General features: G+C 41.1%; 1 protein-coding gene across 1 annotated transcript in view; it reads left to right on the top strand.

Moving 5' to 3' along the window:
* Window positions 1–13,604, top strand: part of Neto (Neuropilin and tolloid-like) — a 224,550-nt gene that overhangs the window by 174,690 nt on the left and 36,256 nt on the right. Inside the window, exon 5 of the mRNA XM_033477937.2 lies at window positions 7,672–7,932. Coding sequence (XP_033333828.2) covers window positions 7,672–7,932 — 261 coding nt within the window. The remainder of the gene's footprint in view (window positions 1–7,671; window positions 7,933–13,604) is intronic.

Below are 13,604 nucleotides of genomic sequence, written 5' to 3'. Positions count from 1 at the left end.
GTCTTTTTCTTCTTCTTGGGTTAACGTCGCATCGATTTCTTGGTTATTAGCGACGGAGATATAGTGCTGTTGTTTTATGTACTCTGCGTGGTTGTTGTACGCGTATTTTGTTCTGTGGATCGGTGTCTTCCAAGAATTTAGCTGGTTTAATGTTGGGTCTTCAATGTCTTGATAGGATGTGATTTGTTGTTAATGGATTGTTTGCAACAGGAGGTGCATAGTAAGAGATTCGTTTCGTTGAGACTGTAGTCGTGTCTAAGTTTTGTGTGGCCACCTTTTTGCCTGGAAATTATGGTTTTCTCTTTGTTGTTCATGGTACATTTGGAAATTCTTCTACAGAGCCTCGCAGGTTTTCCTAATTATAATCCCTACGACACGATACCGTTGTTTTAACTTTCGTAAAAATAACATTGGTAATAACAATGTAACGGGAATTTCGGCCGAACTGGTTGCACAGAGGTATTGTTTTATACAGAATGGAGCTTCCGCTGGTTCGGTCTATCGATGTACCAATTTTCGATTTGAATGGCTGAAACGTGTTGAACAGAATCCAGTCTTCTGGTGGTAACAAAAGAAATTGATTACAGGTGTAAACAACGTGTACTGTTTCGGCCTGGCTAATAATTAAAATATCGAATCGAACATGCTTTGTACAACGCGAAACATCGGGAAATCCAATACCGTAACAGATGAAACTGATGTACAAAAATCGAGCTGCGGAAGTGTCTCCGTAAAAACTGTGGCCACATTGAATCAAATGAACAGATCGATTTGTCAACAACAGAAAACGGAAATTTTATAAATGAACTAAATTAAAATGCGCATAAAACCTTAATAGCATAAAGCATAATACAACGCGACGAATGCAAAAATTTGACTTTCCAATTCAAGATCTCCAATCCTCTTGCACAGAATGATCATTCTTAACAAATAGATAGAATAATTTACGACGACAATGAATGATCGTCGTTCGAATAAAATACTCGACTAAAAAAGGAATTCATTCGGATATTATCTTGGATAAATATTTATTCGAAACAATTCGAACAATGCCCGACTCTGGATTCCAGTCTGTGAACAGAAATGAGGTAATTGAACAGAGACGGAGAACTAGATCGTGCGAAGCGAATAATAAAATTCATAGTATCGGTTACTATTGAAGTGCTATCTTAGTAGACCGATCTCCAAACACAGTTTCCTGAAAAACGAACTTCGTTGTCCCCGAATTTCACCCGACGCCCGCACACTCTCTTCGATCCGACGCAGCCACGACTGTCGGGTCGAGCGAAGTGAAATCTTCGGAGGAAGCTCGGTCAATATATTTTTGCGTATTCGCGTGGTTCGCGTAGGAATGGGTCTGTGACACGCGTGGGTCGACGCCAGGTGATCGCCAAAATTTCATTCATGCCGCAGCATAAATACGGGCGCGGGCGTGCGTACACGTCGGAAATAATAGCGGGCGCGGGTGCATTCCGGCGCGTGCACCAGAGAAGCTGCAGGCCGGCGGAGAGAGCAGCACGGTCAGGATTTATCGCGACTCAGCTAAACAATTCGCCGCGGGCCAGCCCATCGACAAGAATCTTCATTTCCAAGCGATAGAAGCGTCCCCGGTGGGTGTTGTTGGCGCGGTTTTAATTGGCTTCGAAATAGACGGTCTATTTCTCGCGCGGCGTTTAATCGCCGTGCTGCCGATTCGAACGACCAAGAACAAACACGCGTGCCCGCGATGCCGATGATATAATTTCCAGTCAATATTTTCGTTGCTATCGCGGCCGCGGCCACGCCGTATAAATTTCTCATCCTGCCACCCTCCGGCCCTACGAGTCGCGATAGAAACGGAATATTTTATCCGCAAATACTGGGATATTTACGAGTCGGTCATGAACAGCGCGGAACACCAGACTCCGGGCCGTACTTTCATTTCACCGAATCCACCGACTGTGTCTCTGTTTATACTGCGGCAATATTCCATCGTGGACAGCGTCGGGGATCCTTGAAAAGTGTGCAATTCAAATGTACAAGCAGCGACCCGGCGTCCATTAAAGCCGAACTTATCTGCTCGTCGCTAGAAACGACATACAGTAATGTCTCTCTAATTGTCGCCCAGATTGACCACGGAAATGGAGAATTTGGGAAGAGGAGATAAGATTATTCGAGTCTTACGGCTCGTTTTTATAATTGTCGAAAATCGGTAACTATAAAAACGAGTCGCAAGGCTCGAATAATCATTTCTCTTCCCAAATTGTCCATCTCCGTGGATAATCTGAGCATCAATTAGAGAGACATTACCGTATATTGAGAAACTAACTCATAAATGTATCCTTCACGATCTGAATAATTGTAAATTAAACAGTTGACCTGTCATCTTGACCGGTTCCATAAACCTAGTGTTATTGTTATATAGGGTTCATGAATGCGCATGCAACTATTCCAATATTTCGAGATACAGTAATGTCTCTCTAATTGTCGCCCAGATTGACCACAAAAATGGAGAATTTGGGAAGAGGAGATACGATTATTCGAGCCTTGCGGTTTATTATTATAGTTATAAATTGTCCACAATTATAAAAACGAGCCGCAAGGCTCGAATAATCGTATCTCCTCCTCCCAAATTATCCACTTCCGTGGACAATCTGAGCGTCAGTAAGGGAGACATTACTCTGTACATTACTCTCCTATTATAATAACACGTTGTAGATTTTGCGATTATCGACTAAAATAATTAGGTAAAATACAAAACTGTGACGACATTAGAAGAATTGAACAGTGTCTTTCTAATATGTGCAACTTATTGGAGTGACAAAAAGAGGGAAGAGCTCTTACGGAATGAATTAAAATTCGAGCCATTTAATCCAAAAATATTCGAATGAAAATGAATTGAAATGAAAAAAGCAAATCCACTAAACGCAACCAATGGGCAAACCAATGGACAAACAGTCTTAACTCGCTCTGAACAGCACGATACTGCTGTACAAATCCGCATTAAAACCCTCGGGGAGGTATGGAATCCGGCTCTGGGTAACCGCAACTAATTCTAACATTTAAATAATTGAGAGATTCCAATCTGAGACGTTACGAAACATTGTTATGGCTCTCTGGTATATACCCAACGATCAAATTAGAAATGACCTAAATATATCAACGGTTGCAGTAGAAATACTACTATTCTACCGCAGATACAAAGACGAACCATCTAACCAGTCCAACAAGTTCGCAGAAAATCTACTTCAAGATCGAAGAAGCATAAAACACTCCAGTAATAAAAAATAAAACATTTAATCAGACAGCATGCAACCGCTAATTTCAACCTGTAAATATAAGCACTCTTGTACACATATAACTAGCATTGCTGTACAGGATGTCCCAAAATTGTGGTAGTTCCGTCAAATGAGGGGTTGCTGAGGTGATTTGAAACAACTTTTTCCTTAGCGAAAATGCAATCCGCGGCTTCGTTTACGAGTTATTAACGAAAAACAGTGACCAATGAGAGACGGGCTCGGCCGGTGAGACGCGGGCCAGCCAACGAGCGATCGGAGCCCTGTTCGGCTCATTGGCTCGGCTGCGCCGCGTCAGGAGAGCTCGCATCTTATTGGTCGCTGTTTTTCGTCGATAACTCGTAAACGAAGCCGCGGATCGCATTTTCGCTAAGGAAAAAGTTACTTCAAATGACCTCAGGAACCCCTTGTTTCCTGGAAATAGCATAATTTTGGGACACCCCGAATAGTCTTTTCTTTTACATTGTGTTATTTTTCTGTAGTGTATCACGAAATAGGTACTAACCATAAGTAAGAAGTACCTAAACATTAACCACGTCATTGCACAATGATATCAATGTCACTAAATGTCATCAGACATAAATAAATAGGCTTAAAAAAAACAAAAAGTTTGAGGAATGTTTGCGAGATCGAGTCAAGTCGACTTGAAGGTAAATTTTGCAGATGATTACATTTCGAAATGACAGAAAATAATTTCCAGAATTCTTTCGTGTTGAGAAATCTGGAGCTTTGCTGGAACGGAGGTCCTGTAGAAGATGAGTACCTCCTTGAGGAGACGATTAGCATACCCTTGAATATCTCCACCGGTTGTGAAAGGGCAGGTAGATACGATCATTTCGAGTGCGCACGGCAGCAACGATAACCGTTAAGAGCGGAGGACGATTATCGCGGGCGAATGTGCTTTCAGATGCTACAGTTATCGGATTAAGGGCTGCAGGCGCTTTTTGCGAATCGTTTCGGCCGGAGTAATACCGAATCGTTGCGGTGTTGCCCGTGCCGATTGTACGATTCTATCGCAAAGCGCAACAGTCATTGGAGCGTTAGGAATGCCGCAGCTATTCCGGCGTTTCTACGTACCCGAATTCGGTCGGGCAATCCGTTTCCGACCTGCAAATAATTATACGTAAGGCCGGCGCGACGCGGCGCGTCGAGAACGGTGGCAAATGGGCCGGAAACATCGGTCGTAATTCCGGTACGAAAAAATCTCGCAGCGCGCCACGGAGATCAAGTGAATCCTAACGATCGGCTGGCGCTGAATAATTCGCTGGATAATCTTCGCACGTGCGGAGAAAGTGAGGAACTCGTTCGGATCCCGAGAGTCTCGTTGCAGATTGCATCGCGTATCGCCGAGATTTACGCGCACCGCGGCGCCGCGCCGAAGCCATGATTTTTGCAAATCGCCTGTTCATGTCCCGCCGTGCAGCCGAGGTTATGCGACAGATAAGGGGACGTCGATTCCAAATTGTCGAACGGGAAACGCCGGATCCGACCGCGCGATCGTGCGCACCGACGCGTCGGCTCGCGTGTTGCTTTATCGCGGCGGCTCGAACGCTACGCTCGACGAGAAACATATTTGTATGCGTCTCACATTCCTTCGGCCTTACCACCGGAACATTAATCTTCCTCCGTTCGACTACGTGCGTTACCATTTTTGTGTGTATTTATCATTGTGCTGCGATTTTACTCGCACGTTCTGCAACCGCGTTCGCAACGAAAATTCGCTCCGATGAATCGATGCACGGTTATGCATAGGCTCGCATATTCGAGCGGAACCATCATGCATCGTGACAAGGGAGACTGCTTGTAGCAGTATCAATAGCGATAATCGATTAGGGGAATTATACGTGTTTGCTTGGAAAAGAAATTTCTTTCCTGTGTGACGTTTCTAGACTTGCATAACTGCGAATGCGTTTAATTTCATTGTGATTGGTGGATCGTTGTGATAATACCGCATTGTGTAGTGCAAAGAAAACCTGGAACAGATTATTCGTTCGTTGTTTTGTCAGCTACCAACGCAATCATGATACGCAACACATCTTCCACAATTAGGTCGTTCATAATCTTCCGCAACGGTGATGATGATGATGATGAGCACAATATTACATGCCTCTTCAACCACGAAACTGTTGTGTGGACCTGGAACAATGATGGGCTTCATTAAAATCATGGTCACAAGTGAATTCAGCAATGATGAAAATGATGAACGTGCTTTTGCCAAAATCTATCACATTCTAAATAATCATCGTTCAACAGGAATTATTATACAAATTATTCGCATAGTTTGAACCTTGGACGGCCGACCATTTTTATAACTGTACTATTGGCGATGTTTCTCGCGATTCTGAGCTTTGCTCAGCAATTTTTCAAAACATATTTTTACAGATATTTCCCGCAGACTCATCAGCCTCTTCGTTGTTCCATATGTAAGAACAATTTATTTTATTCGATTGCCGAAAATTCAGCAATTAAGTGAACGATTTGAATACTCGGGGTCAAAATTGACACAGCCACCGCCTTGCGAAGGGTTAAGTAACAAAGGTTGAAACAATTGATTAATAAATGTTAGCGATTCTTTGCGATATGAGTAAAGTAAAAATACCCTTGATATTTGTTAAATCCTATTTTTCGAAGGAGAAAACTATAATGTAATTGTCAGGAACCAGATAACCAGCTATTGGGACTGTCGGTGAATTTCAAGTCCCTTTTATCGAACAACAGGCCGCGACGTACTTCGACACTGCACCGCTACTTGAACAGTCGGCGTTCCCCCGAAGTTCACATTAATAATCGAATCACTCTTCTTTCTACTTCCGGAGATACTGCATGCGGAAACATGCAACGCGACCAGCGTGCCGAACCGCGTACTTCGGGCAGAACAAACCAAGAAAAAAATGTGTGTGTGACGAGTAGGACGTATAATCTGGCCGAGAGCCAGGGCGAGTTTCGAGGCTAACGACATTAGAATATTTGTCGTGTAACCCGACCTATCGGGAGCAGATTCTTGCGGAGGGATCCGAACAATGTGTTTCCTGCGTGCGCCGCTCTTGTTCCCGGAACCGAAGCGCTCGGAATGCTAATCGTCCAAACTTTTAATGTATCGTATAACACGAGCCGAATTAGTGGAAAACTTTCAGTTCTACCTTGAAATATTTTTCCGGCCATCGCTGCATTCATACTGTATAGAGGGGTATCCGAGATCGAAGCCGTTAAACTTTGTCAACATGTTCGCAAGATCATTCCGTGCAAAAAATGTTATACACACGGTGTTCATTTCATCATGCACGTTGAAATATCGTCGTTATTTTTGCCGATACAAGAAAATGTGTCGGGCCAACTTTCTTCAACTTAAAGCTAACCATTCTTTTTCTCTCAAGGTCTTATTTTTCAAGAATCGAAGGTCGTCGCTATGTTTTCTACCTTAACCCTGATCATAACACAAAAAATGCGAAGCAAACATAAACTAAACATACTAGCTTTTGATAACATAAAGTTGATTTCTAAATTATTGGATTATTTTCTCTCTTTTGAATACTCAGAAGTTTTTCCTTCTAGCATATAAGTTACAAAAACGAATCGACGCCGAGAGTCTCGCCAGAGTACCATTAGATAAACAATGATTTCATATGTATATAGAACAGAGTGCTCTTTGTCTTTAGGTGACGTTTTTGGTTTCGTCTTTGTGAATAGTCTTCAGTCTCCTGGAGCAATCAGGAGAGTAAAGACGGTCCTTCCTCGTACATCAAATTAATCAACTAAAAGGGATAAGTTTAATTCACTGCGTTTTACTTTTATTTATCTACCCATTTCCAATATAAATTTATTAAGGTCATCAAGTGTAAACGTTTATTAATATATGTTTTGAACAAAAGTAAAGTAGTGGCCGTATTAAGTGTATGTTTGGATTTTTCCCGTTCTGCTGCCCAAGCGATCCTTCTTGGTCAACGGTCTAATTTTCTCTGGGCCTCGGCCCGGCTCGTCCCTGCAAGGCCAGCCTCCACCGCATGGCCAGTCCTTATCTCCCAACCTAAACATCCTGGGTTCTTTGAACCCGAATCGGACAAAGCCCCTCTGTGCGTTCCGTTACACAAGGAATAAGTCAATGTTGTTAATATAAACGAGTCTTAGCCAAATTAAGTATCCTATTAAAATTATAACATTTTCCTATCGGCTTTCCAAAGTCATTTAATTTTCCGTAAGTATCCTGATACTTTCCCAGCAGGGTGAGCATGAAAAAATCGCTGTCCTCGATATAAGCTCGCTGAAATTACAGGCGATTTATTCAGAGCCTTCCGTGGCCCGGTGGAAAAATTCCGCGCGACGGCTGGCAGAGGAATATAGAAATTGTTGCGGGTGTTACCGATCTGTCCCTAACGCCGGTTTTCATCTCTCGTTTCAGCTGACAAAGGTATGCTGCTGAAGCTCGACTTTCGGGACGAGTTCAAGCTCGAGGAGAGCGCCGACTGCCGTTACGATTTCCTGGAGGTACGTGACGGCCAGCACGGCTACTCCAATCTCCTCGGGAACTTCTGCGGCACGAATTTCCCCCCTGAGATCACGTCGAAGACGAGATATCTCTGGCTGCGATTCCACAGCGACGATAGCATCGAGGGCAAGGGATTCAAGGCCGTCTGGAGCATGATACCCAGGCCAACTTACCGTAAGTCCGCGGTCTTCTTACCGTCCGTCACGTCGCCTCGGGCACGCCGCACGAGATTTTCGAAGTCCCGTAAGATCATGCACGACATCTCGCAACACTCGGCTCCGAAACACTCGGAAAGCTATCCGCAGGGTGCCGCGGAACCGATGATCAACGTCGATCTCGCACCGCCGCGTCGCGAGAATGTCGAATGAGATTGCACGCCGGATACGCGGGTCAGAGGAAGCTAATATTTGTTCGCACATTCCGGGAGTGAAAGATAGCACGCGCACGCGGTGATTAGATTCTCGGTGACACGACCTGGATGTTCCGGGCGCGACGAATCCTACGGGAGACCGGAGTCGAAAGTAAACAGGGAGGGGAGAGCAACGTTGTAAATATTTTACAATCTAATACAGCTGTCATTGTATATTTTTTTATGTAGAGTCGTCCCTTTTGTAACACGACACTTTGGGAACGCGGTTTCGATATATCAGCGTGTGAAAATATCGGCGGCCCTTTTACAACGCGGTGTTTCTGTAACACGATTATTTTTTCTGACGCAGCTCACCTTGGTAGCAGAAATGTTTCCATCGCGACGCGGTTTTTTTGTTGATATTATATAAGCAGGACGTTCGTTTTGTAGATAGAGTGGCTAATAAAAGTGTTCGAACACCATTTAAATCGTTTTTTCAAACTAATTGACTCGAATATTTCTTAGGTGATAGAGGTATTAATCCGCTAGACAATGAGTGAAATGCTTCTTTTAATGTTGCTCTTACTTGGAATGACGAGAAAAGTAAAGAACTCTGACATTTGTGAGAAACAAAAAATAGAAATGCGAGGAAAAAAATCGAGAAAAAAGAGAAATAAGAATTTCCCTGATTTCCATATTTTTCTGAACAACTTAAACGTTACTCGTTGCAAATCGAACATACCGTGGTTAAATAATGTCGAATAGCTAGGCAACTGTTTTTGGCATCAGACTCTTTGTTGTAAATGTAATGCAAACATTATTTTCTAGCTTCGCGATATTTAATTGCGCGAATTAAAGCTGGCAAGGGATGTTTACGTAAACCAGAGTATCTCGAGACTTGCAGAAAATTAAATTGCAATAAATTAAAGTTCGCAAGCCGTCGTTTCTGATTGAAAACCATAAACTACCATTGTCCAATTGGCGTAACCAACCGAGACAATTATAGAAGATAATGAAAGAAGACCTCGAACTCGGATGAAATTCGATCGACTTTTTAATTTCAGTCTGCCGAAGCCTGTGGCTAGAAGTCGGAAAGTTATTTACAACTTGCTGTACACCTAAATTGTGCCTTCATTAAACTTCTGCTATTCAAACCGACATGTTCGATCGAAGAAGTAATGAAATTTACCGACGTGGATCTGACGAGTAATTGCCGACATTATACAATTACGAATAGCCCTCTAAACAGAGCCGAGGAGAAATAGATTCTTGAAATAGTAAATAAACTATAAATATTTTTATCTTCTTAGGTAATTTCGTAGAATTTGGCAAATAAACTTTTTTTTAAAACAGTAGTTACATATGGAAATAACATATCAAATATATTTGACTGCATAATATCCATATATAACTACTATTTCAAAAAAAGTCATTTTCCGAATTCTATATTACACGAGAAGATAAAATACTTAAAAAATAAATATAGTCTATAAAAATACTTATAGATTATTTACCATTTCAAAAATCTATTCTTTCTCAGCCCTGCAATTATCAAGTTCGGCCTCCCCTAGGCAGAGCAATTCTGACAAGAATTCGCAAAGAATATATAGGCTATTAACTATTATAAATATAGACTATTTACTATTTCAAAAATCTATTCTTTCTCAGCCCTGCAATATCAAGTTCGGCCTCCCCTAGGCAGAGCAATTCTGACAAGAATTCGCAAAGAATATATAGACTATTAACTATTATAAATATAGACTATTTACTATTTCAAAAATCTATTCTTTCTCAACCCTGTAATCAAGTTCGGCCTTCCCTAGACAGAACAATTCTGACAAGAATTCGCAAACAGTTCCTCAGCCATAAGCAAACATCGAATATGTAATTTAAGGTCGGAATTTGATCCAGCCGCTGCGCAATGAAACAACTCGTGTACCCGAGAGCACAATAGTGGTATCTATAGAACAGATACGGCGGAACCACGAATTGCGGATATCAGTCGCAATTATTCTGTTGCGTTCTGAAGGCCGGTCGTTTTTGCGAGATTACAAAAAACATGGCAGCGAGGTAAGGAACAACGATCATTATTAACGTTATCCGAGGAGAGTGGCACTATCGCAAGTACTTAGTAATCTCCGTCGTATTCCCGGTTGAGAAATTACGAGACACTTTGGGAATAGATAATCTGCAGCGGAAGTACTGTGCAGGCGTGGAAGGGGGCTGAAATTAATTCATTGTCACCGGGAAGAACAGGGGGAGGCTTATGAATACGCGGAACACACCCACAGCCATAGATCTCGGCATAGATCTCGGTTCCTCGGCAGTTCCTGGTCCTCCAGATCGAGCCGTCTTGACTACTTTACGAACGCTATATACTTTTCATGAATTCCATCCTTCGTTATGTCTCTGCAATCACTTAACCATAGCAACGGTCTCTTTCAGAGACCACGAGTGTTATAACTGGACTGCGGATACTTTGCATTCATGACAAAAACGAGTACAGTCAATTCTCAGATTGTACCCAAAAATGGATAGTTTGGTAAGTGGTGATATAATTATTCGAGCTTTGTAACTCATTTTTTTATAATGAACGATTGCCAACAACTATAAAAACGAGCCGCAAGGCTCGATTAATCGTATGAGCTCTCCTCAAATTGTCCAATTTTGTGTACAATCTAAACGTCAATTTGGGAAAATTTACTGTACTGTATATATACAGAGCGTCCCAAAATTATGGTACTTCCGGGAAATGTGGGGTTCCTGAGGCCATTTGAAGTAACTTTTTCCTTAGCGAAATTGCAATCCGCGGCTTTGTTTATGAGTTATTAACGAAAGAACAGTGACCAATGAGAGGCGAGCTCGGCTGGCGCAAGGCGGCCGAGCCAACTAGCGGACGAGGCTCAGTTCCGCTCATTGGCTCGGTCGTCTCGTGCCAGCCGAGCCCGTCTCTCATTGGTCACTGTTTTTTGTTAATAATTCGTGAACGATGTCTCGGAGAACATTTTTGTAAAGGGAAAAGTCACTTCGAATGACCTCGGGAATCTCTCATTTCCGAAATACCATCATTTTGGGACACCTATATATATGCGCGTGTAAAAATTGTGTACATGCCCATGGTTTCAAAAAACACTAGAAATTCAGGGTTGTCTTATAGTTTATTGCCGCGGTTGTAGTTACCTAAATATATTTACGATAATAATAAGAAAAGTCAGTCTCGTTTTATTATAATTCATCTTAATTGTCGAGTTACCAAACTACCTTTGTCAATTAACTCCGTGTTGTTAGAACTCCGTAGCACACTGGTTCGGTCGCATCTGGAGTGTAGATCCATAATTTGAGCAGCTAACTTGAAGGCTCACCGCATCAAACTTTGGAGGATGCGACATAAATTTCTCGGATTAATTGCTTTTAAATCCAGTTTGTGTATGCCTTTTTAATCATGCGGCTAGACGCCAGGCTTAACTAAGTTCGAAGTTCAAACATTCGTTTGATCACTGTTCGTCTACAAGCTCGTGTAGAATCTCTCGATCCGCGACTAATAATCATCATCCGGATTTTTGTGTTAAGCTTGTACGCAAAAGTGAACAATTTGGGAAGAGGAGTTATAGTTTCCGATTGTCAACGATTCTAAAAACGAGGTGCAAGCCTCGAATAATCGTATCTTCTCTGGTCAAGTTGTACATTTTCGTTTGGAAGCTGAAGGAAAATTAGGGAGAATTTCTCGTACTAGCAGTCTAGTAATGGTGTACATGTCATGAGTACTCAAGTATTATTCATCGAGTGGTCGCAGCAATGCTAAAGCATCCACCTATTAGCTCGGAGATATTTAATCAGGCAGCAGGTACGCGAAATCGTTTGAGGATCGAATTCATTCATGAACCGACGAACTGTGAAAATCAAGTACACATATTACACGCCTTTCTTCTTTCAAAAGCAGAAACGAGCTGGAAATTCGTTGCGGTGCCTGACTAGGTGAGCTATGAAACGTACATGTAAAGCGAAAGCTTACATTGCAGAATTTCGTTTCGGCAAACGCACTCGCGGCGGCCGACGAGCTTTACAGCTCGTTCCGTTACAGACAAAAGCAAACTCGAGCTTTCATACGGGCTCGAACATCGAAAGGCGTTCGAATAATTCGTGTCTAGGGCTTTTCTTCCAAACGGGACTTCGATAGAGAGCAATAATCGTTTCGACTTGTTAACGTACAAGCGAAGAGACTCGACGTCGATGTCAACGGAAAGCATTCTTCTCAATTGAATCGCGTTTTAAAAAGTAATCTCAAAGAGGAGCCTTCAAAGAGCTCGCGACGCGAACTCCACGACCCGCATAATTACGCGCTTTCTGTTTTACGAATTATTTTTCGGTGCGTAAAATTGAGGACAAAAATGTGAGAATCATTTAATCGTTTCATTACATCCTTATATAGACGTTCGATCCACCGATGAAACACTTGACACATTTTCACACCTTTCGCTCTCTATCCTAAATCCAAAATAATTTGTCTGAATTACAGTGCAATCTAATCTTTCGTATCTGAACGTTTATTTTTGTAATATCCTGATACCATAACATTGTATTATCTAAACATTTCATTCAAGTTCTCTAGTAAGTGGTAATGTAAATCTAAATAATAAATTGCTTAGATAACAGAGTGTTTGGATACCAGAATGTTGTAAAAATAAATGTTCGGATAAGAGAATCTCTACTGTAGTTTTATTTTACATGATTCTTTGAATTTTATGACTCATAGAGCATTTTAACAGTTTATAAATATAAACAGATTTGACGATGTAACAATCATTTTGGAAATTGATATAACAATTTTTAGTCGTGTCTCGGTATATTATATTATAATATATTATATTATATTATTATATTATTATATTATATTATATTATATTATATTATATTATATTATATTATATTATATTATATTATATTATATTATATTATATTATATTATATTATATTATATTATATTATATTATATTATATTATATTATATTATATTATATTATATTATATTATATTATATTATATTATATTATATTATATATTTCGAACCACAAAAATGGTAGAAAAATTCCCATAAAACAAGAGGTGAATTAAATTCTTCCCTCAGTCAGCATACAAATTTCGTCATTTTTTATCTTATAAAGATACCGACACATTTACTTCCAGTTTTATTGAGAGCCGTATCACTGCAGCTGCCTTACGTTCGCAGTCAAAGTGGCTTTAGCTCACGTGGTCGGCATAGCGGTTCTTTTATGCTCGAATCTAATTTTCTGTTGTTCTAGACTTTAAAGAGACCTCGGAAAGCTATGAGACACTGACTGCACACTCTTACTGATAACAAAAATAAAAATTCGATAAAAACTTACGAAACAATAGGGCAAGACAAAAACATCGTTCGCGGCAGTCCATTACTCAGAAACAGTGTTATACTGTTTGCAATTATCATATACTTTCCTCGAGATTATTCTCCGAAGCTTAC

This window comes from Megalopta genalis, chromosome 9 (genome assembly GCF_051020955.1).
Source record: "Megalopta genalis isolate 19385.01 chromosome 9, iyMegGena1_principal, whole genome shotgun sequence".
NCBI classification, from domain to species: Eukaryota; Metazoa; Arthropoda; class Insecta; order Hymenoptera; family Halictidae; genus Megalopta; species Megalopta genalis.
Note: the sequence above shows the minus strand (reverse complement) of the source record. Positions and strands in the feature narration are given on the sequence as shown.